The following is a 22,100-nucleotide window of genomic DNA, read 5'->3' on the forward strand; positions in this document are numbered from 1 at the left end:
GAGAGGTTTAGGGAACACAACTGTAATTTGATTGTGGAACAACAGCTTTTATCTTAGCTACATTACACAAATGTGCTGCAGCCATTCAGAGAATACATGCAGTACTACAAACCATAGCTTCTGAAATCTTGCATTACTGTATAATGCCATAATCAAATCAACTTAAGTGGGCCTGGCCACTTCGAGATGTATTTTAACAGATGATCATATTCAGTTATTAGGCAGCCAGAGCTACTTCAAGAATATGGTCAGCACCCAGGAGGGTGAGGAGGGGAAAACAAATGCCTTACCATAGGTGCTAGAACTAGGGGTGCTGCCCTACCCCCTGGCTTGAAGTGGTTTCCATTATATACAAGATTTACAGTTTGGTTCAATGGCTCCCAGCACCCCCACTATACAAATTGTTGCAGGGCACAGAGGCGCTGGAAATCCTAATCTGTATTTTAGGAATGTTGCCCTGTGAATTGATAATGGTGTCTGCATCACACTCAGGGGCGGCTCCAGACCCCAGCACGCCAAGTGCATGCTTGCGGCGGCATGCTGCGGGGGGCGCTCTGCCGGTCGCCGGGAGGGCGGCAGGCGGCTCCGGTGGATCTCCCGCAGGCGTGCCTGCGGAGGGTCTGCTAGAGCCGCGGGACCAGCGGACCCTCTGCAGGCACGCCTGTGGGAGGTCCATCAGAGCCGCGGGACCAGTGACCGGCAGAGCGCCTCCCACGGCATGCTGCCCTGCTTGGGGCGGCGAAATGTCTAGAGCCGCCCCTGATCACACTGTCTTCTGGGGTGGACTAGGAAGTTGGCAATTCTTCTTTGCTCCTATCATCATCTTGCACAAAAGTTGAAGGGATATGGCCACTTACATGCATCTTGCCATTTAGTTCTGAGAACAAAAGCAGCAGTACAGCCGCCCAGATTCTCTTGCTGCACTTTTTTATGTGGGTATGTCTGTTGTGCAATCTGAAGCGAGATTGCGGCTCAGGGAGGCCTAATCCAGCTAGCACTGAGCGCCCCCACCCCCACCAAAAAAAAAAAATGCAGTGAGGATACGGCAGCATAGACTACACAAGCACGCCTGGAATCCTGGTTACATACTTGCATTCCTAGTGTGCGCTGCCATGTTTGTACTAAGCTAGTTAAGATTGCATCAAGGGAAATACCAGATTACATCAATTTTTACTTCTAACTGGAACATCCCCAGCTGCTCAGGTTGAAAAGGGGCAACTGTATAATACAAAGAAAGCTATACTCTCATATGGTAGTAATAGAAAGTAAGAGAGACAATATCGTCATTCGTCTTTCAACCCTCAAGTCAACTTCCTTCCTGAGCAAAATGTGAATTCTCCATCTGGAGTCCTTTTTCTTTGAGCTTTTAATAGAAAGTTAAACAATTACAACCCATCCTTCATGGGGACCCCATCTTGAAAGAAATCTTTCCCAAACCACCTCTTTTGGCCTTTTAAACAACCCCGCAACCACGCCAAGCTCATAAGGAAGCTCCCTGCAGACACAGAACATACCAACTCAAAGCAGCATCAGACCCTGCCACAACAACAGATGCAAAATTTGCAGACCTATCTCCACAGCTACAATGATCCATACCTCCCACAAAACAGTTTTCAAGATTTCTGGGTCCTATGCATCACAACAGGCGGTGTCCCTCTCCAGTGCATCAAATGTCCCACAACAACAAGGATGACACCAGACAATCGCTATGCTCATGCATGAACTTGCCCAGAAAAAGTATAAAAAAAACAAAAACACCTTATCACTCATGGGCAAACACTTTTCACAAAGCAATCACTCCATGTGTCATTGTGCAGGATTCCTTTGTGAACAACCCCTTCAAAAGATGAGCCTGGAAACTTAAAATCATGGACTCAAGGGAGACACTGGTTTTATGGCTTATTACAAAATTTGTAACTTAAGAACTCCTCTGCAGTCATAGGACAAAGTAGGATTAATTGCTTACTTGACTTTCAGTGGTCTCCTGCAATGTGTTATGCTTAACAATCTGTCCCACCTTTATTTAATTATGACACTCTCTGGTTACTTTTTCCAGACCTGTGGAGGAGCTCTGTGAAGCTTGACAGCTTGCTTCTTCTGCCAACAAAAGTTGGTCCAATCAAAGACATTACCTCATCTACCTTGTCTCTCTAATAGAAATCAGTTTTCTTATTCCATGTTGCACACATTAGTGTGTAGGGTAGGTGATTCATGAGTGCTATACTATTGGAAAATCCTCCAAGAATACTGAAGCATATGTGGGAAGATGCCTGGTCATTCTGAGGATAGGAAACTAAATGGACAATAAATGCTCTTCTCTGAAGCGGGACTGACTGACTGTTTTTAACTAATCCTTGCAAAGTGCATGCAGATACTGCAATAGAGCTCTATAAATTCCAATGCTAATCTACATCTATCTGCTAAATAAACTTTGCTAGTATCCCTTATTCAGTTTTTGCCAGCAGTGAAAGACTGCCCTGTACATACACTCTGATTTGATGGAGGAGTTTTGTGTTAAAAAGGGGACCTTGCTAAGCCCTAATAAAGGTAAATCTCACAATGGATACACCAAGATAATCTCTCTGATAGCAACAGTAATTCGACTCTATAAATCGAGTGAGGCAAAGTTGTCTCTTTCATAGGTAGAACTAAGGTGTTTGTGTAACACCTATAAAAGCAAAGGAGTGGGGAGGAAGAAAAGCAAACTCTGGAGGTGGGAGGGTATAACTCCTCCTGTATCTCTCCCCCTTACCTCCTGTCAGTCTCCTTCCTTTCTTTCGGCATGGCTACACTTGCAGATGTAGGACACTGTGAGTTAAACCCACCTTTGTAGAGTGCAGTAGGGAAAGCGCTGCAGTCTGTCCACACTTACAGCTTCAAGCGCACTGGCGTGGCCACATTTGCCACACTTGCAGTGGCATTGGGAGTGGTGCATTATGGGCAGCTATCCCAGCATGCAGGTGACTGCAACATGCTTTTCAAATGGGGGTGGGGTGTAGTGTAACAGGGACTGTGTGTGTATGTGGGGGAGAGAGTGGGTTTTTTGGGTGCTGAGTGTGTCAGCATGCTGTCTTGTATGTTCAGTGGAAAATACAGTAGGAAGATATACTTATACACACACATACACAGAGGACATGAAAAAATGGGTGTTGCCATAGAACTATAATGAGAGTAATCTGTTGAGGTGGGCTATTAGCAGCAGGAGGAAAAAAAACTTTTATAGTAATAATCAGGATGGCCCATTTCCAATAGGCAACAAGAAGATGAGAGTAAGGGGGGTGGGAAATTAGCATGGGGAAATAAGTTTTACTTTGTGTAATGACCCATCCACTCCCAATCTTTATTCAAGCCTAATTTAATTGTGTCCAGTTTGCAAATCAATGAGAAACTGCAGAATTGGAATTAGTCTGGTTTTGAAGCTTTTTTTTGTTGGAGTATTGCAACTTTGAGGTCTGTAATCGAGTGACCAGGGAGATCGAAGTGTTCTCCAACTGGTTTTTTGAATGTTATAATAACCTATCCTGAAGGATGATCCCTCACTCTCACAGATCTTGGGAGACAGGCCAGTCCTTGTTTACAGACAGGATTCTTTGCTGCTTCTACAGAACCAGACTAACACAGCTACCCCTCTGATACTTGCCACCTAATGTTGAAACTGCAGGGGAAACTATAGTTCCTGTAAGAAGAACACCATTCCTCTAACTGGAGTTGAAGCTAGATTTTGGTTTCACATATATCAGCCTGGGCATCTCCAGCAACAGAATTCTCCCTAGCCCTATATCCAATGCTGTAGAATGATGGTCCTCTAGTTCTAGAGGACAAAAGCAAATCTCTTGGTGCCTTTCTTATCCTAAGCATTCTAAGGCTTTCCACAAAGTAATAAGTTTAGCAGTAGGGTAGTAAGATCTAACCCATATCACTCTGGACAACTTAATTAGTTAACTCATTGATATCGGGAAAACAATTCTAGAGCCTGGTTCTGCCTTCACCATGGATTAAGGGAATTTCAGGAGCATTTCAGATTGATCATGCTGCTTTTCATCCCACCAGAGAGCTTGTCACCAACTGTCTCCCTTAATTCAGAGGGATGGAAACGAATACATTTTTCCCAATAGTGAATCAGCTTGGTTTTATTTTGTGGCTAGTGGGGGAGAAGTGAGACCAGCTCCAAGAGAGCAATGTTTGTACTTATGTTACAGAAAGCTATGATACTGTTTTGGTCTCATCAGGCACTGGCCCCAGAACAATAGTGACTCGGAGGGTACTGTTACAGTCACTGAGAGGCTGTGAGTTTGATTTCTAAACTTGGTTTGCACCTCTAGTATTGCTGGAAACTGCATCCCCTCCTATAGGCTTGGAGGTACTTCCCTCCCATCATGGCTACTCGGGGGAGCATGGATCAGCGTTCATGTCACGCTCATCTTTAGTACCCAGCCCAAGGAAGCTAATGATCCAATTTGTGGACTAAATTTGGTGATGAATCCTTGTCACGTGCCACCGAGGCAAGTTGCGCATACATTAAGAAGATGGCTACTCTGTTAATTAGCCAGAGGAGATGACTGGCTCCATAGTGTCCCCATATTGGCTAACATAACTCAAGACCTGAACTCTGATCCACTGCAGCACTGAGTTGCCCAACTATCTAAACTGAAGTTGATCTACTTTGTAGCAAGAGTAGTCTTGAAAATTCTACTAGCATGAGGACTAAACCTACATAGAAAATACAGATGTGGGAGAGCCACCCACCTGCAAGAAACGGATTAAACTCAGCCCCTCCACAGTATACTTCTGCCCTACTAGCTTCTTAGGAAATAGGTTCTGGGACTTCTAGGGTGCTGCCCCTGGGTTTTCATATGTGGCTCTGGTTAGTAGGCATCTGCAGCTTGACCTTGTTAGCTTTCTGAGAAGCTGTTTTGTCTAGTCAGTTCCAGAGCCTCCTGACTATTGTGAGGGGGATGGGAGGGAGGGAGAAGCTTCTGCTACTCTATCACTTCCTTGCTATCTACTTTTGGGGGGGGGGTCCTCCACCTTCAATTAATTGGGGGGGGGGGTCCTCCACCTTCAATTAATGTTGGTTTGAAATTGAAATGTTAATGTTTAAATATGAAATTGACTTTGACAGTTCTTCTTCGAGTGATTGATCCTATGCATTCCAGTTAGGTGTGCGCACCGCGCGTGCACGGCTCTTCGGAAGATTTTTACCCTAGCAACTCCGGCGGGCCGGCTGGGCGCCCCCTGGAGTGGCGCCGCTATAGCGCAGGATATATACCCCAGCCGGCCCGTCCGCTCCTCAGTTCCTTCTTTCCGCCCGTGACGGCCGTTGGAACAGTGGAGCACAGCTCAGCTGACCTCCACTTCCCTAGCTACTCGTAGTTTTCTCTCGTTCGGTTTATAGTTGTAGTTAACTCTGTTTGTTTGTAGAATAGTATAGTGTATTTATTTTACAGGGGTTGGGGTTTATCCCCTTCCCCTCACCCGGGGCCGGGTCCAATGCCCGGTCCACAGGGTTTTCTAATGCTCGGCCGGCCACAAGCCGCTGCCGACAAGAGATCTTCTCCTAAGTGCCTCGAGGGATCTTACCTCACAGATAAGTGCCGCATTTGTGAACAAAGGGGAGCGGGGCTTTCGTTTTAAACAGCTTCTGAGGGAGGCAGCTCTTGCTCCTCCGCTCTCGGCGCCGAGCGCTAGTTAGTTTTCACGGCGCGCTCCCTCGGCACCGGACCGCCGGTGCCGCCAAGGCCTCCTGGCACCACCGTCGCTGACTCCGACGTACCCTCGGCATGGACCTCTCTCCTGGAGGATGAAGAGTTACTCAGGCCAGGCAAGAGCCGTCGAGTCCGGTGCTGGAAAGCTCCCCGGTACGGACCGTGGTCGAGCTCGCCCTGAAGCTGCGTCCGAGCCGCCTGCTCCGCAGCCGAGCGCTATGCTCCGTCGGATCGCCCGGCACCGATGTCTACCGCGGCACCGACAATGCCCGCACCATTAACTCCGGCCAGGCAAAAGCCGTCGAGTCCGGTGCTGGAACACTCCCCGGTATGGACCGTGGTCGAGCTCACTATGAAGCTGCATCCGGGGTGCCAGCTATGGTCAAGCTCACTATTCCCTCCACGCCGGAGACAGTGTCCACTGCGAGGGGGCTGATTGCAACGACAGCATCTACGCTGCCTCAACCCCCGGCACTGCCGGTGGGGGTTACATAGTCGATGGGCAAGCCTGCCTTGATCAGACCACCCTACCTCGGCACCGCACAGCGGCACCGTTCAGGGTCGCGGTTCCGCAGATGTTCTCGGTCCCTTCACCGATCTAGGTCTCGGCGCCTTTCTCCCTGTTGGTACCAGTAGTGCTCGCGGCACCGGTCAGCATCCCGTTCGCCAGTCCGGGACACTCAGCTCCGATCAAGCCTCAGGCACCGCCCTCGGTCGACCGTGCGGCACAGCTTCGGTGGCAGGTCCCGTTCTCGGTACCGGTCTGTCTACCGGTACCGATCCTCGGTGCCGCATCGAGCGACGTCAGTTACAGACGGAGACTCTACCAAGAGCTTTCAGCTTCTCCAGGGCCATCCAGCCACGCATCAGTGTCGTCCCGTGCGGACACTTCATATGCGTAGCACTCTGTTTTCCGATGTGCCCTCCAGAGTCTTCGAGGAGACCTATCAGTGGTCATTCTGGACGCCGTGGGTGTACTACCACGCCAGAGGCGTACTGGTGATCCCATCTCGCTCCGTTCCCTCCGAGCTCTGGGTGCCAGAGGTGACAATTAGTCGTCCCCGTCCGACCGGTACAGAGCAACCCCCGGTTCGGCACCGGGCTCCCAGATCCCACCGGATCAGGAGGTCGTCCAGGAGCTCGAGCCCACACAGGACCCGCTTGTCCCGGGCCTTTCTTCTTCCTCCTCCCCAGATGAGGCGGGGGCAGGAACATACCCCTCCAGCCCTCCTCTAATCGAAATGCGACCAGCCCCTAAATCCAAGAGGCTGGGCGTGTGGTCTTACTGGGCCATAAGATGTACCCGGAGGGGGCCCTGCAACTTCGTGTAGCGAACCAGCAAGCCCTGCTTATCCGCTACTGTGGGTGGCGGTGGGCAAATTTACAGAGTCGGTTCTTCGGAACTCCCGTCAAGAGTTCGATGCCCTCCTGCAGCAAAGGACGGAGCTGGAGAGAGCTTCCCTCCAGGCCTCGTTGGACGCAGCTGACTCCGCTGCCATGACTCTGGCCTCGGGTGTTGCCACGCGGCGCGTTTCAGGACTCCAGTTATCGAGCCTTCCCTCGCAGCTGCGGCACGCTATACAGATCTTGCCCTTCAGTGGCACAGGCCTGTTCTCTGACAACACTGGCCCTAGGCTGCAGAACCTAAAGGGCAGCAGGGTCACTTTGCTCTCTCTCTCTCTCTCTCTCTCGGCATGCACACGCCGGTAATTCAGCGCCGACGCTTCCGTCCCCAACCTCCGCTCTTACCCTGCGCCTTGACAAGGTCAGGACATGGCCAGCGGGCGTGGCTTACACGGTCGTGGCCATCAATCCGCACCCCAAAGGAGCCAGAATTAGGGTCCTTCTGACCACCAATGGGGCAAAAGCCTACCCATCCTCGCCCCTCCTAAGGACCCCTCTCACGAGCGATTCCTCTGGCAAGAGGTGCGGACGCTCCTCCTCATCGGAGCTATACAGGAGGTACCTAAGGGCGAAACCTATTCCCCTAAGCGAAGGGAGGTCTCAGACCTATCCTAGGCCTGCAGGAACTCAACAAGTCACGATGCAGATGAGTTCCGCATGGTACCCAGGGCGACCGTCATCCCATCCTGGGATCCCGAAGACTGGTACGCCGCCCTCGATATGAAGGGCGCGTGTTTTTCACGTTGCCATTTCTCTTCCACACAGAAGGTACCCTCGGTTTGGGGCCTACCATCGTTATTCCCAGTATATGGCCCTCCCGGTTGGCCTCTATACAGCCCAGGGGTATTCAAGGTGCATGGCTGTAATCGCCGCCTTTCTTCGCCACCGTCTGATACACGTTCTCCGTGTCTAGACGAGTGGCTCATTCGAAGAACCCCCGGGCCCAAAGTACCAGTCATGTGGGCATCGACTCGAACCTTTTCCTGTGTCTAGGCCTGATGATCAATAGTAAAATCCACTCTGATTCCCATATAGGGAAGGGAATTCATTGGGGCCATCCTGGACTCCAGACTCGCCAGAGCCTGCTTTCCTCAGCCTTGGTTTCAGGCGAGGGTAACAATTGTACAAGGTCTACGGACCTTCCCGCCAACTTGGGCTCGCTCTTGCCTCGGTTTCCTGAGTCACATGGCTGTCTACACGTTTGCAACTAAACATACCAGGCTTTGCCTCTGTTCACTTCAATCGTGGCTCACCTGGGGGTGCCACCCAGGCAGAGATGGCATACTCATGGTCGTCTCGTTTCCACCGAGCAGCCTAGGCTCCCTCGACCGGGAGTCGGCGTCCTCCCCGGTGTATCCGGGGATGCTGTTTCACTCACCCCTCGGGGTCCCTCGTGACAGACAGCCCATCTCTCGGCTGGGTGCGCACCTGGTGTAGTTTCGCACTCACGGCCTTCGGTCAGCGCAAGAGCTGGCCTTACACATCAGTGTCCGAGAGCAGAGAGCAGTCTGCCTTGTGTACCAGGCGATTCAGCTGGCGGATCGTCTCAGCAGATCCTTCCTGTCTCACAAGTGGTGGTTTCCTCCCGTCTTTATCTATTCCGTTTTCCAGAAGTGGATCTTCCCCCGCATAGCCCTCCTCGCTTTCGCGAGAACGGAAAGAGGGAGAGAAATTCTCCTCGTTCCAAGGCCTCTCCCCAGGCTCGGTCTTGGAGGATTTTCCTGAGGCCATGGATCAGCCATCTGCCGTACGCTGTCCACTGTCCCCGCTGGTTCACAAGGTCCTGCTCAAACTCCGCAGGGACAGAGCGCCCCTGATCGGGTTCGCTCCAGTGTAACCTGGGCAGCACTGGCACACCATGTTGCTACACCTCTCGGTAGCAACCCTCTTGGCACAGACCCCATGACGCGGAATCACGACAACCTTCACCATCCGGTCTTGTAATCCCTGCACCTCACAGCAGGACTCCTGCGTGGCTAAACCGATCTGAGTTACGTTGTTCGGCCTCGGTTCTACGGGATTCTCCGGGGTGGTAGAAAATTCGTCCATTCGATTAAAGTATCTGGCCGAGTGGAAGCGTTTCTCATGCTGCTCCGAAACGCGCAATGTTTCTCCGGCCGAGATCCCGCTCCGTTCCATCTGGTTCCTCAGGGCTTGGAGCGTTTATGCACCCCCCCCCCCAAGTGGGGCCCCGCCATAAACCTGGCTCTTCAATCTGGTTCTACCCAGTTTTATGACTGCCCTATTCGAGCCAATGTCAACATGCTCATTGATATAACTGTCCTGCAAGGCAGTTTCCTGTAGTCTTTCCTGCGGCCACACGAGTCTCCGAGCTTCAGACTCTCACAATAGGCCTAAGGGATACTGTGTTCCTCAAGGACAAGGGCAGTTATTACCACGTCCGACCTGCCTCCCCAAGGAGGTGTCGGCCTTTTATATCCACCAGGATATCTTCCTTCCGGTCTTATTTCCGAAGCCACTCTCTGTGCAAGGAGAGCAACGGTTGCCCTCCTTCGACATCTGCAGGGCGTCCGCAATCTATATCTAGCGGACAGAGCCCTCTCGTAACGCCCCCACAACCTTCATCGTACCGGCATACCGGGCGAAGGGCATACCTGTCTCCTCCTAGAGGATTTCATCTTCAATGACGTTGTGCATCTGCACCTCTTCTGTTTCGGCCCATGTGCCATAGAGCCACCTTGCTGCACATTCCGCCAGGGCTCACGCTTCTCAGCTGCCTTCCTGGCTCGCATTCCCTTTCGGGGGATGTGTTGTACACCTACCTGGTCCTCGGTCCACACCTTTGCCTCATTGGTCCGGGAGTCCAGAGCTGTTGCAGCCTCTGGCTTAGCGGTTGCGTTCTGCAACATCTAACTCCGACCCCACTGCCTACGTAAGGCTTGGGAATCACCTAACTGGAATGCATAGGAGCAATCACTCGAAGAAGAAAAGACGGTTACTCACCGTAGTAACTGTTGTTCTTCGAGATGTGTTGCTCCTATCCATTCCAGACCCGCCCTCCTTCCCCACTGTCGGAGTAGCCGGCAAGAAGGAACTGAGGAGCGGACGGGCCGGCTGGGGTATATATCCTGCGCTATAGCGGCGCCACTCCAGGGGGCGCCCAGCCGGCCCGCCGGAGTTGCTAGGGTAAAAATCTTCCGAAGAGCCGTGCACGCGCAGCGCGCACACCTAACTGGAATGGATAGGAGCAACACATCTCGAAGAACAACAGTTACTACGGTGAGTAACCGTCTTTTCCTTGTTTGCAAGTGGTCCATTTCACCATCACTTTTCCAACCTAAATAGTGGTATTCTCAGGCTGCTACTTGGTAAACAGACACTAAGCTGGCAAAATTGATGACAAGGCAATGCAATTGGCTCAAAGGTTATTTGAGTAACTGTTTATGAAAACTTAAACTCTCTCGGAAATGGCAACTTGGATTTCCCATATTCATCAGAAGGGCTCCTCACTGGTACATAAATTGTTCGTGCTATGGGTTAACTTTAGATTCTTGCACAGTTAACAACACTATATTTTCAATAAATTAAAATATCTGCTTAAGCTATTTAGGGTTACATTTCCCCCCCCCCCCCCCCCCAAGAGGGAAGTGGAAGCAAGAACAGTTGAGGAAGAAAGAGGTGTTTTGTCCTGATAAAGCATGCAGTATGGTGTGCAAAATGTTGCCAGTTGATGAGAAAACGATTATAAATACTTTTACAGAAACCACTTCTTTCCTGTCAACCCCCACCCCAAACAAAACAACACAACCACCAACCAGTTCATTCCAGGGCTTAAATTCTTTGAGTATTTCCTGGATTCTCTCCCTGTGTGCCCCACCCCCACCCCCCATGCCATTAAAAACTCCGGGACAATTTAAAAAATTTACTGGAGCTCTGCTCTGGACAGCTCCATCTGAATTTAAGCCCTGGCTCATTTAATATCTGTATTTCGGTAACCCTCCAGCTTCTCATGTGCATTCTGCTTACCCACTGAAACAAGAGTAAGCCTTGCAATGGCATTCTGTTGTAGAGAGTTGCTGAGTTTTTAACTCAGTGGAGGTGCATTGTGTAACTTATGTATCCAAAATAAAAAGGGTTTAAACTGATGCTATAAAAAGTGCTGATTGGTTTATTTATCAGACTGCTCATACAGCTGTTTTGTTGTGCACCACAGTCTGCAAGCCTTAGTTCTATGACCCCGTGCTATCATTTAGCAACCTGGCCTTTCCATCAGAAACTAAGCCATGGAATTGTACCAAGTTTTCTTCTAGCTAAGAGGCAAGTGACTGTCTACACTGTGGTGTCTATTTTGTCAGCTCAGGGCATGAAAGTTTAGATGCAAAATACACGTGTCCCAGGTAATAATGCATGCTTGCAGGAGTAGAAATAATTAACTCCGCTTTAAGAGGCTGCATTTGTGACATGATTTGGTTGGTGTGGAGGAGTCTTTCCTTTTTGAGATTAATGTATTTAGAACTGGTAAATCTTAATGGCATGAACACCCTCTTTGGATGGTTAGGTGGCTTGATTTATCTAATGGTTAGCCCTTATTTGTTTGATATCAGGGGTGAGGAACTAGAACCGCTTACCTACTCAGTCTATGCTTTGTTTGTTAGATGGTAGAGTGTGTGTGTGTGTGTGTGTGTGTGTGTGTATAATGAGAGAAATCCATATAAAAATTTCTCTCCATTTAAAAAAAAAATTCATCCATGTGGGGAGGGAGAGTGGGCAAGCTTACTGTGGTTTAAAACTTTAATAAAGAAACAGCGGTGTTTGACACCAGTGGCAACTACTAAATTGCTTTCAAAAACTTTATAGATTTGTAGATGAAGACTGGAGATGCATAAACTTAAAATGAACAAAAGCAACATCCACATGTAGAAACATGGTGCTTGCTTGAAGCTTTACTAGGTGGGTGGATAGAGTGCTTTCAGAGGTAGCAACTATCTAGGCCAGTTCATGCCTCCTATCAGGTCTGTAGGTTGCCAGGTAGCTGAGGTCCCCTTATCCCTTGCTTAGGATGACCAGATCGCAAATGTGAAAAATTGGGACAGAGGGTGGGGGGTAATATAAGCCTATTTATGAAAGACCCCAAAATCAGGATGGTCCCTATAAAATCGGGACATCTGGTCACCCTAGCCTTGCTCGATCAGTGAGTAGGGCTGGCTTTGCAGGTTTAGGAATCTCTTCCCCTCCCAAAGGAGGCATAGATCTTGAATGAAGTGATGGGACAAGGTTGGATAATGATACTTGTAAGCTCAACGGTGCAAGGCACGTTACAAGTGGGTGCAGCCCTTGCCTCAGCCTCAGCCTTCCATCAGCACAAGAATTGCTCCCCAAGCACCACACAACTTCCCCTCACTTATTACAATGCCGGGTGTTGCCTCCCCTAAGGGAGAGACAGGCAGCCCCCCCCCCCCGCCGGAGCTGGGGGCCGCACCCCTTAGTACTGCAGGGGACAGGCGGGTGCTGCGGGGGGGAGGACGGAGGGGGTGGGCGCTGAGGGACCCGGAGGGGCGGGGAGGGCTTCAGGGCTCCGCGACACCGGCACAAGCAGCTGCTTGCCCCGGGGAGCCCTGCGCGGGAAGGGAGGGCTGTGCACCCCCCCCCTCAGTGTGCGCCTTCCCTCCCCCCTCACAGGTGCGTTCAGGAGCCCCCCCCCGCCCCCGGAAACGCTGTCCCCTGTGGTGCGGCAGGGGGGGCAGCGGCACCGGAAAGGCCCCTCGGTGCCCGAAGCGCCCCTCCCAGCCCGAGCGGAGGTAACTGCGGGGCGGCGGTGAGGAGCCTCCGCGGGGACCTGCAGCACGAGCCGCCGCCTCAGCGGCGCCAGGGCGCCCCTTTCCCGCGCTCTGCCCGGGGCTGAGGGGAGAGGGGGGCTGCCCCGCCCCCACTACGAATTGGGAGGGGGGGCTGCCCCGCCTCTGTGGCCCCCCAACACGTTCCGATCACCCCCATTTTCCTCAGCCCCATGAGGGTGCAGGGCTGGGGGGCGCCGGCCCAGGGGTGTTCCCCAGCCCTGCGGCTCCCTCCCAGCACCAGGGGCTGCAGCCGCCTCCCACTAGACCTGTGCCCCCAGGGATGTCTGTGACTCAGCCTGCCTTGGGCGGGGCTGTTAACCCCTAGAAGTCCTCAGTGCAGGGAGGGTAGACACGGTTCAGGAGTGTTTAGCACCCTGCTGTGATCTAGATTTAAAAGAGCACCCCAGTGCCTAAGGGTAGCTAGCCTTGCTGCCTGTGTGCCTGGAAAAACCCTGGCTTGAGTCAGGCTGGATAAAGTAACCAGGCAGAAGCCTAAGGGCATGCTTTGCATGGGGAAAGTAGCAAAGAAGGCAGGTATTTTAAGGAGTTCACTGTCTAAAGACACCATTTGTAATCAAACTTCTCACCCCCCCATAGTTGCTAGCCTAAAAGTCACATTTCTGTCTGAATCTCTTTTCCCTTCTACTGTTGAGAACTTTTGTAAGGGAGCACGTGAAAGATTAGAGAGGAAATCTTCCCATTTCCCAAGTTTACTTTGCGTCTGCTTTTGACAGCAATTTTGCTATCTTCCCCCCCCCCCCATGTAATCAAATCAGTTTTTCTTCTTTTTAAGAGATCCCTGTAACCAACAGTGAGCAGCTACATGGGGGTAGAGGTAAGAATGAGACTTGTATAGAGCCTGGAAGTGGGGGATGTGATTTCCCTCCCCTAAAAGTCTCTGAGAACTGATCAGCCTTCCAGGTGAGGATGGTTGTCTTTTTAGGAACCCTCCATGTGTATCATTTTTTGCTTTCTCTGACCTTTTTCATTTTTGTGATCAGTTGAATGTATGTAGAGGGTGGTTCTCCCTGCTCTAGATGTGCACAAAGACCGTGGCTCTCTACTAATAACTTGCTTCCAAAAAGAACAATTGAATCTGTATATATAATTGCTTTTAGGTCCTTACTAAAACAGTTTTTTTTTTTTCCCTTCCCACCTTTGATAGATCTCCGCCTCTCTGAAGCAAAGGAGTATGTAAGAAAACATCAGTTTGGAAGCGTGCAGTTTATTTCAGCCAAAGATGGTGCAGAGGAAAAAATCTGCTCTGCAGGTGGTGGTGTCCTTTAAACGCTTCTGCATTCTTTCACTCCTAGCAAAATGGCTTTTAAAAACAGATGACTTGTGAATCTGTGCACATAGCTGACATTACAAGGATACTGTACAAAAGGCCACATGCATTCCAATGGACATCTCTTGTGAAAGGGAGATTCTATGCTTTCAAACAAAAAGAACACCCTAAAAACACTGATCCTTAACTGGAACAAGAATTAAAGGGACTGCATCAGAATGTTTGTTAGTTCCAGGAAAGTCAGAAAATGCCAATTTGTGCAGATACTTGCCACTTGCTTTGTACTGTCTCTCATGATTTTCTGGACACCACTTGATGATCATATTGTGAGCCATATGAAGTCCTATTCTTACAGATACCTCATAAATAGCTACAACTTTGTGAATGATAGCCTGTCCCTTAGCAGGGAAAACCTGGACAGGGTAGCAAGATACCGATATTTGATCAACCACAAGGAGAAATGTCAACAGCAAGAGGTCCTCCTTCTATTGTTTGTAAAGACTTCTCCAGAAAACCGGCATCGGCGAGATGCAATTCGACAAACCTGGGGTAATGAAAAATATGTATATTCTCATCTTAATGCCAACATTAAAACTGTTTTTGCTTTAGGACGACCAACAGATCATATGCAGAGAGCACAGATGCAAAGAAAACTTCTAATGGAAGACCAGAAGTATAATGATTTGATCCAACAAGACTTCTTGGATACTTTTCACAATCTTACCCTTAAGTTACTTTTGCAGTTTGGATGGGTGAATGCATACTGCCCACATGCCAAGTTCATTATGTCTGCAGATGATGATATTTTTATTCACATGCCAAATCTTGTTGCATATCTCCAAAGTCTAGTGGAAATTGGTGCTCAAGATATCTGGATTGGGCGTGTCCATCGTGGAGCTCCTCCCATAAGAGATAAGACTAGCAAATACTATGTTCCATATGAAATGTACCAGTGGCCTTCTTATCCTGACTACACAGCTGGAGCTGCATATGTAATATCAAGTGATGTAGCAGCTAAAGTATATGAGGCTTCACAGACCCTTAATACAAGTCTTTATATAGATGATGTTTTCATGGGTCTCTGTGCTAATAAAATGGGAATTGTACCACAATATCATGTATTCTTTTCTGGGGAAGGAAAGGCTCCATATCATCCCTGCATCTATAACAAAATGATAACCTCTCATGGACATGTAGATGACCTTCATCACCTTTGGAAGCAGGCAACAGATCCAAAAGTCAAAAGCTTTTCCTCTAGATTTTTGGGTGGACTATATTGCAAAATAATTAACATTATGCTTCTTTGCAAACTACAGTATGAGGACACATATCCCTGTTCAGCTGCATTTTCCTAATACTTGAATATCTGCATAGAGATTCACTGAGCCAAAATGGAGTGACAACTTTTAACTGTTTATCCAAAATATACATAAAGTATAACATGAAAAGAGGTAAGATTAAAATGTGAATAGCTTTTAGGTCCCAAATTATTCTGCTCAGGAACTTTATCAGAATAACACTATTGCTGTATTAGTTTCCACATACTGCACCCTGTATTTTTACACTCCTTATTCAAGGGATTTAAATCTTAAATAGATATTAACTTCGTTTTTTAGATATTGAAATGCCTGTGAAAAGTAATTGAACTTGGGAGTACAGAATTTGTCTATAATCCTTATTAATTGCATTCTTCCATTTGAAAACCAATGTGTAAATTAAGGCACATCATTTCAAGGCAACAGCTTGCAGTTGATGCACCACTTAAACATCCATAAATAGCACTTTTCAAACAAAGGGAAATGATAGTTCTGACCATGAGTAGAATGGTATGATGGCAATTTTAAAAAGTCTGAGTAAACTAGTCAAATGGTCCCCATTTCTGAATGCAGTTCAGCAAAATGACTCTTTAAAAATCAAAATAAGCCACAAATGGTGCTAGTGGTGAAAGCTTGCTAAAACATTTTGTTCTCTTGATTACCTAAATCCTGCACGAGATTGGAGGGGGGGAGGGGAGATGGCATGCACACTGTCTTTCTAACTGGTGCTTTCAGGTAATACACGAGCTCTGTTTAGAACAAGAATTTACGGGAAGGTACATTAATAACTTCTGCAACACTGCTTCAACTACAGCAATATTTTGAAATTAAGTAACTTTTTTTTAATCTGAAAACACTTTCTGAAGTGGTATTTTTAAACACTCAAATCAGTCATTGGTAAACTAAGAGCACATGTATCGAGTATGGCCTTCCAGTTGTATCTTTCAAAAATACACTTCTGTCTCCCTAGTTAATTTTCAAGAGGGAAGACAAGTTAAACTTCTCCATTAAATAACTCAAGGGAAGTCTGTCAATGTAGTTAGTTCAGATTATTCAAAAAATTGAAGCCAAATTTGTGCAAACTTGAGCACTAACAGAGAAAGATGTGAGGAGCTAAAAGTAAGGGTAGACTGCACAAAGAAGGGATAGGGTGAAAATATTGATAGTAACATGTAAAGATGAAACATTTATTAAGAGAATTACAAAGAATCCACTAAATTGTCCTCTCTTAATCTAATTGGTTTCAAGCACAGATCTTTGTTTTATGGCCATGTGAAGAAGTCCGTGTCAAAATAGAAAATCTGTATCTTTCTCTTCAACCAAATCTATTTCATATGTTACTCTTGCCTCTTTAACACAAACAGATAGCTTAACCTTCAGTTTACAAGGCTAGAAGTAGGTGCTATTAAGACCCGGACCACCACCACCGTTTGTAATCTGATCATTCATAACCATGTCCAAAACCTCTAAAGTCCAGTTCTGGGAGAAGGACTCCACACTCTGTTATTAGTCTCGTCGTAACAATGTTTCCGCATACTTTGTGGACAGGTATTTGTTAGTAACTCCAGCAGCCAAAGCCATGGTAGCTGCTTGGATACTGGTAGATGTGGATGCAAGTGGTGGTTGTCTCTTATTTTGAGAGCTGTTTGACGTTGGTATGAGTTCCAGTGTGAACAGGGTCATAAAATCACTTCAGAATGCTTTAATTCAAATTTTCACCCATTGGCATAGCAGCAGAAATGCAAAACAAAGGCTGGAAATGACAAGGAGTCTGTCACTTTTAGTGGAGCTTTGCCATGTTCTAGGAGGTGGCCTCTTCAACTTATTTACTTTCTAAGAGAATATTCACAGTAGCCTTTTTCCCCTAAATTTCCCAGCACCAACACCACCAATGCTGTAGATGACAATGTGAGGGCACTAAAGTAGACCAGTCACCGTATTTAATTCTAACTTTGCTCAGAGCAGGTCTAGATGGTCTGCTCATTTACAATGCAGGCCAGCTGCATGTACCTTCTTGTTTAAGATGGTGCTCCCTCTATTGCAACCACCTGTAGGGCTGCATCAGTGGTAATACACAGGCATCTTATGGGGGTGGAAAAAGGCTAGTGTCAACAAGATCCAGGAGAGAACTGTCAGCTGGTTATTGGAGCATGACTGATATTTGCCTCTCTGCAAGCCACTCTTCCAGCTGGGATAAGAGCTTGATACCTACTAGAATGAGTAATCACACAGAAAGTGTTTCTCCAGAGTGAAGGTGTAAGGAAACCACTGGACTGACCACAGTTGGATCCAGGTGTTGACTACACAGAGAAACCTATGAAGCGAGATTTACTCCATTACCACAGTGCAGAAGTGATGGCTGAAAAATGAGAAAATTATCCCATCCTGCTGGATAATGTTACATAATTCTGCAGCTCTAAAATGTTTACAGCAAAACAAATCCAGTTAATCCATGCTCTTTAATTAGAAAAGAGGTTGATTGACACTGCTCAGAACTTGCTTTGCTTAACCAGTGTTGAAATTATAATGGCAAAATAACTAAAATATTACAAGTTATAGATCTAAATTCCTGAGAAATCTAAAAATACATTGCACTGTGGAAATACTTATAACTGGTGGAAATTTTTTTTGATTGCACTAGCCACTTTGAATTGACAATAACCTGTGGCAGAAATGACATAATAGAAATCCCAGCTAGTATAAAATAGTTAAAATGCAGTATGCTTTTAGATGTATACAATTAAGGCTGTGATTCTGCAAGCAAATGTAGTGATTAACTTGACTCACGTGAGTAAAGTTAAGCATATACTTACATGTTTGTAGGATTGGGGCTTAAGTTAGCATCTATAACTTGTAATTTTATTTAAAAACTTTTTTCCCATTGGGTGAAAAGATCAATGTCCCTCTTGACCATTGAAATGCTTTTGTTTACAGGAGGTCTGCTTTGTTAGGAATATTCCTTATCTTAAAAACAACTTTGTAATTTGGCTTTTTATTATTTTTTGCTGCTGCTTAAGAGAAAGGGTTTATAAATTTGAAGAAAATATGATGGCACTCCTTTCAAAGAATGGAGAAGCTAGAAAATTTCTTAACTTTTGGCTCTAAAGATTGACTTAAAATTCGTACTCCTTCATTTAGTTTTTGTTTTGAGAGAGAGAGGCATGTCGGTGCTCCAATGCAGGGCTTTCATGTTTTATTTTCACAATTAAAACATGCACCAGCCTGAATGGTCACTTCTCAATTAGCAGTTTTGACATTGTTGCACAAAATGTTGAATGCTGAAATTGTTTTTATCTGTTTGTTGGTTTGCATCAAGTTTCCTTTGATATTACAATTTTATACAAAGAATTAAATATTTATTCTTGAAACTTTTTGCTCTATCACAAAAGACAATTGTTTTGTAAAACTTTTCTGTTTTGAATAAACAGTGTTTGTGTATTTTTATTTATTTATTTTTTAACTGGTAAACCTTTTTGCCTTTCAGAATTTCACTTCTTGTACCTGATATCATCAGCTTTAATGCTTAAAATTGAATTTCTGAATACACTGTTTAGTCCCTTCTTGAGAGAAGACTTGAACCCCACATTAGTATGTGCTGGGTTTTATTTTTGTTGTTTTTTGTCTTCTCTGTTTAATGTGTCAGCCTTTTTAACATCTCCTTTTGGCGTGTCATCTCTTATGGAACATAATCTTTTTGATCACCCCTGAGGTCCCATGTTGCATTCATCTGCCTTCCACTGAAGGGCTCTGTGGAAGACTCCCTTAACGATGCAGTGATACGGGCTTTGTGTTTCTTGTTAACGGACAAGTGGGATTGCTGTTCATCTTACAATGTGTTCACTCCTTAAGATCTGAAAGCTCGTCCAGCATGCTTTCCAACAAAATTAACTTTTTCTACAACTTTCTTTTATGGAACTCCTCATATAGTTGCTTTATTTTAAAGCCACACAGAGACCTTTAAGTAAGAGAGGAACAAATGAATGTTCGTATTTGGAAGAGGTCTGTTCGGTGAGGTAGGTTCTTCAACTCCAGGAGCAGTGCTATTTGCGTTCTAAGAGAATGTGTCTGCTAGCCTTATTGGGAACAGAGAGTGTTAAAGATCCACATTGCTGCTAACCTTCAAAAGTGGTATCCCTCGCAATACTAGGAACAAAATTAAGTTAGTTTTGAAAATCCTTTAAAAATTGCTGTTCCTGGAACTAAACAGAGCAGTAGTGTGGATGCTCTAAACCAGGGGTCCCCAACCCCCGGTCCGCGGCCTGGTACCGGTCCGCGGCCTCTTAGAAACCGGGCCGCGAACCGACCCAGTGGAGCTTCCGCAGGCATGCCTGCGGGAGGTCCAGCTGAGCCGCGGGACGAGCGCTCCCTCCACAGTCGTGCCTGCGGGAGGTCCGCTGGAGCCGGTGGACCTCCCGCAGGCGTGCCTGCGGAAGCTCCAGCTGAGCCCCGGGAGCAGCGGACCTCCTGCAGGCATGACTGCGGAGGGAGCGCTCGTCCCGCGGCTCAGCTGGACCTCCCGCAGGCACGCCTGCGGAGGGTCCGGCAAACGAAACCGGTCCCTGGACCTAAAAAGGTTGGGGACCCCTGCTCTAAACAATAATCTCTGCTCCTCTAACTTATTAAATCCTATGTTCAAGACTGCTACTTGTCTCTCAAGGCTTGAAGACTTTAATATTTTTAAAAGATGTCAATATTTTTAACTCACTACCTTTTAAAAACATTTTTATTTGATAAAACTCCCATTGACTTCAGTGGAAGTTAGGAAACTAAATACCTTTTGTGGATCTGGGACTGTGTCCTGAAGCTTTTGGGGGGGGGGGGGGGGGAAGCTTTAAAAATTGGGTTTTTTCCCTAATCCACCTGTTGATGACGACAACTGATGAGGGTCTTTAGTGACACACACACACACCTTCTCCCTTGCTAACAGACTATATACTGGGAAGCTGATATTGCATTTGACAGCATTTTGTATATAAATTAAACTAAATGAAAAGAAAAAATGTTTACTATTATTACTAGTAACACCTAAAGTTAAAGGCAAAATTCAGCCAGAAACATGGCTCTTCAAGTTGAACATCTCACATTCACCATAGATAACTTTCAGTCATATTACAGTCTTAAATCCATATTTATTGTGGATTGGATTTGCAAATCTGGTCTTGAGGAGAAGAAAATCATTGAGAACTTAATCTCTTCTAAGGTTCTGACTCGTGCCCATCCCCAAGGGGATAAACATCTGACTAGGGGATATGAACATGGAAATGACATTAGTTAATATAGGTTCATTTCAAATAAATAAGCCTTGCACCTTTAAAATCTGCTGCCTTTATAATGGTATAGGCTTCAAGAACAGTGTATCTTCAGCACCTGCAATGTTATGTAAATGGGAATCTAGGCTTTATTTCCTATGCTCTATTGTAAAAACTTTTGTATTGAATAGGAGCATTTAACAAAAGTGACCATGTGGGGTAATAAATAAAACGCCCACATACAGTAGAGAGGATTGAAAAATGCACAGGGAATATAAACCAGACTGTCTCCAATAAAGTTTCAATTCAACACACCCACTTAGTGTTTCACAAGCAAACATACTAAAATTACCTTTCAGATTAAATATTTACCTGTTTTTTAAATCTCTCATGCAAATCTAGGGTAATTGCTATGAAAACTATAAGCCCATTAGACTATTTTGTATGAAGATCTAGAAGATAAACCAACAATGAAGAGTCAATGAGTCTACAGCAAGAGGGAAAATAGAGGGAAGGAAAGCTGGATCAGTTGAATTTCATTATCCTAGATTTAATTAAAGTAATTCTATTATTTCACATAGAACTATTGAGTATTTTTACTGTCAGTATGGTTTGTGTTCAGGATCATACACTCAAACTTAATTCCAAGTTTATTTCAGAAGTCTTCCTAAAATGTAGAGACAGCAAGCCAGTACCATGTGCACTAAAAATAACAAAATGCCCACATGCCTTTAACGTTTCCTGGTCACACACAATAACCATGATCCTTCAAGATATTTGTATATAAACTTCTTGCTGATGAATAAGCAAGCTCATTCTTAGTTAAGACCACAAGTGTCATTTTATATAAATATTCCTAATTTTAAATTTAATTGATTCAAATGCAAAATGAGCCTCCTTTATTTGCAAAAATATGCTCTCCCTCATGCCTTGGTTTTGATTACTTTTCTTGGGCAGAATCCCAAATGTTTTTTCAATAGGGTGGGTGACTCCACTCTCCTAATGAATGACAAATCTAGTCTTAGAGAAAATGTATCTTTTGAGGGATGTACTATCACTGAATTTAAAAAAACCACCTTTCTATTAAGGCAGAAGGAAAAATGTTACTTCCTGTCACTAACAAGACTCATCTGCAACCTTACCTCCTCCTAGTGGAAAGATTCTCCTCGCTTTCACTCATCACCAAGACTCTGCTGGACCCACCTTGACTGGCTTCATGCATCACTTCAATCTGAATTAAAAAATAATTTTTAAAAATTAAATAGTTGCAGTTTGCTGGCTGAAGTCCCACCTTTCAGTTGCTTTTTAAAAAGAAAAAAAGGCAGAATTTGATACTGTAT

The 22,100-nt window shown here is 46.2% G+C and overlaps 2 protein-coding genes across 4 annotated transcripts in view; one reads left to right on the plus strand and one right to left on the minus strand.

The window, feature by feature from the left end:
• Positions 1-19,595, plus strand: part of B3GNT5 (UDP-GlcNAc:betaGal beta-1,3-N-acetylglucosaminyltransferase 5) — a 43,155-nt gene extending 23,560 nt beyond the window's left edge. For 2 of the 3 annotated variants that reach the window (XM_045031263.1, XM_045031265.1), the window contains exon 2: positions 14,073-19,595. In XM_045031263.1, the coding sequence (XP_044887198.1) occupies positions 14,414-15,550 (1,137 nt within the window). In that variant the 5' untranslated portion in view covers positions 14,073-14,413 and the 3' untranslated portion in view covers positions 15,551-19,595. Of the gene's footprint in view, positions 1-13,148; positions 13,743-14,072 lie in introns of those variants that run through there. The other variant, XM_045031266.1, reaches the window with a different exon arrangement.
• The window catches only part of MCF2L2 (MCF.2 cell line derived transforming sequence-like 2), a 296,032-nt gene that overhangs the window by 113,631 nt on the left and 160,301 nt on the right, over positions 1-22,100 (minus strand). The window contains exon 16 of the mRNA XM_045031256.1: positions 21,903-21,991. Within this exon, the coding sequence (XP_044887191.1) occupies positions 21,903-21,991 (89 nt within the window). The remainder of the gene's footprint in view (positions 1-21,902; positions 21,992-22,100) is intronic.

This window comes from Mauremys mutica, chromosome 9 (genome assembly GCF_020497125.1).
Source record: "Mauremys mutica isolate MM-2020 ecotype Southern chromosome 9, ASM2049712v1, whole genome shotgun sequence".
Classification (NCBI taxonomy): Eukaryota; Metazoa; Chordata; order Testudines; family Geoemydidae; genus Mauremys; species Mauremys mutica.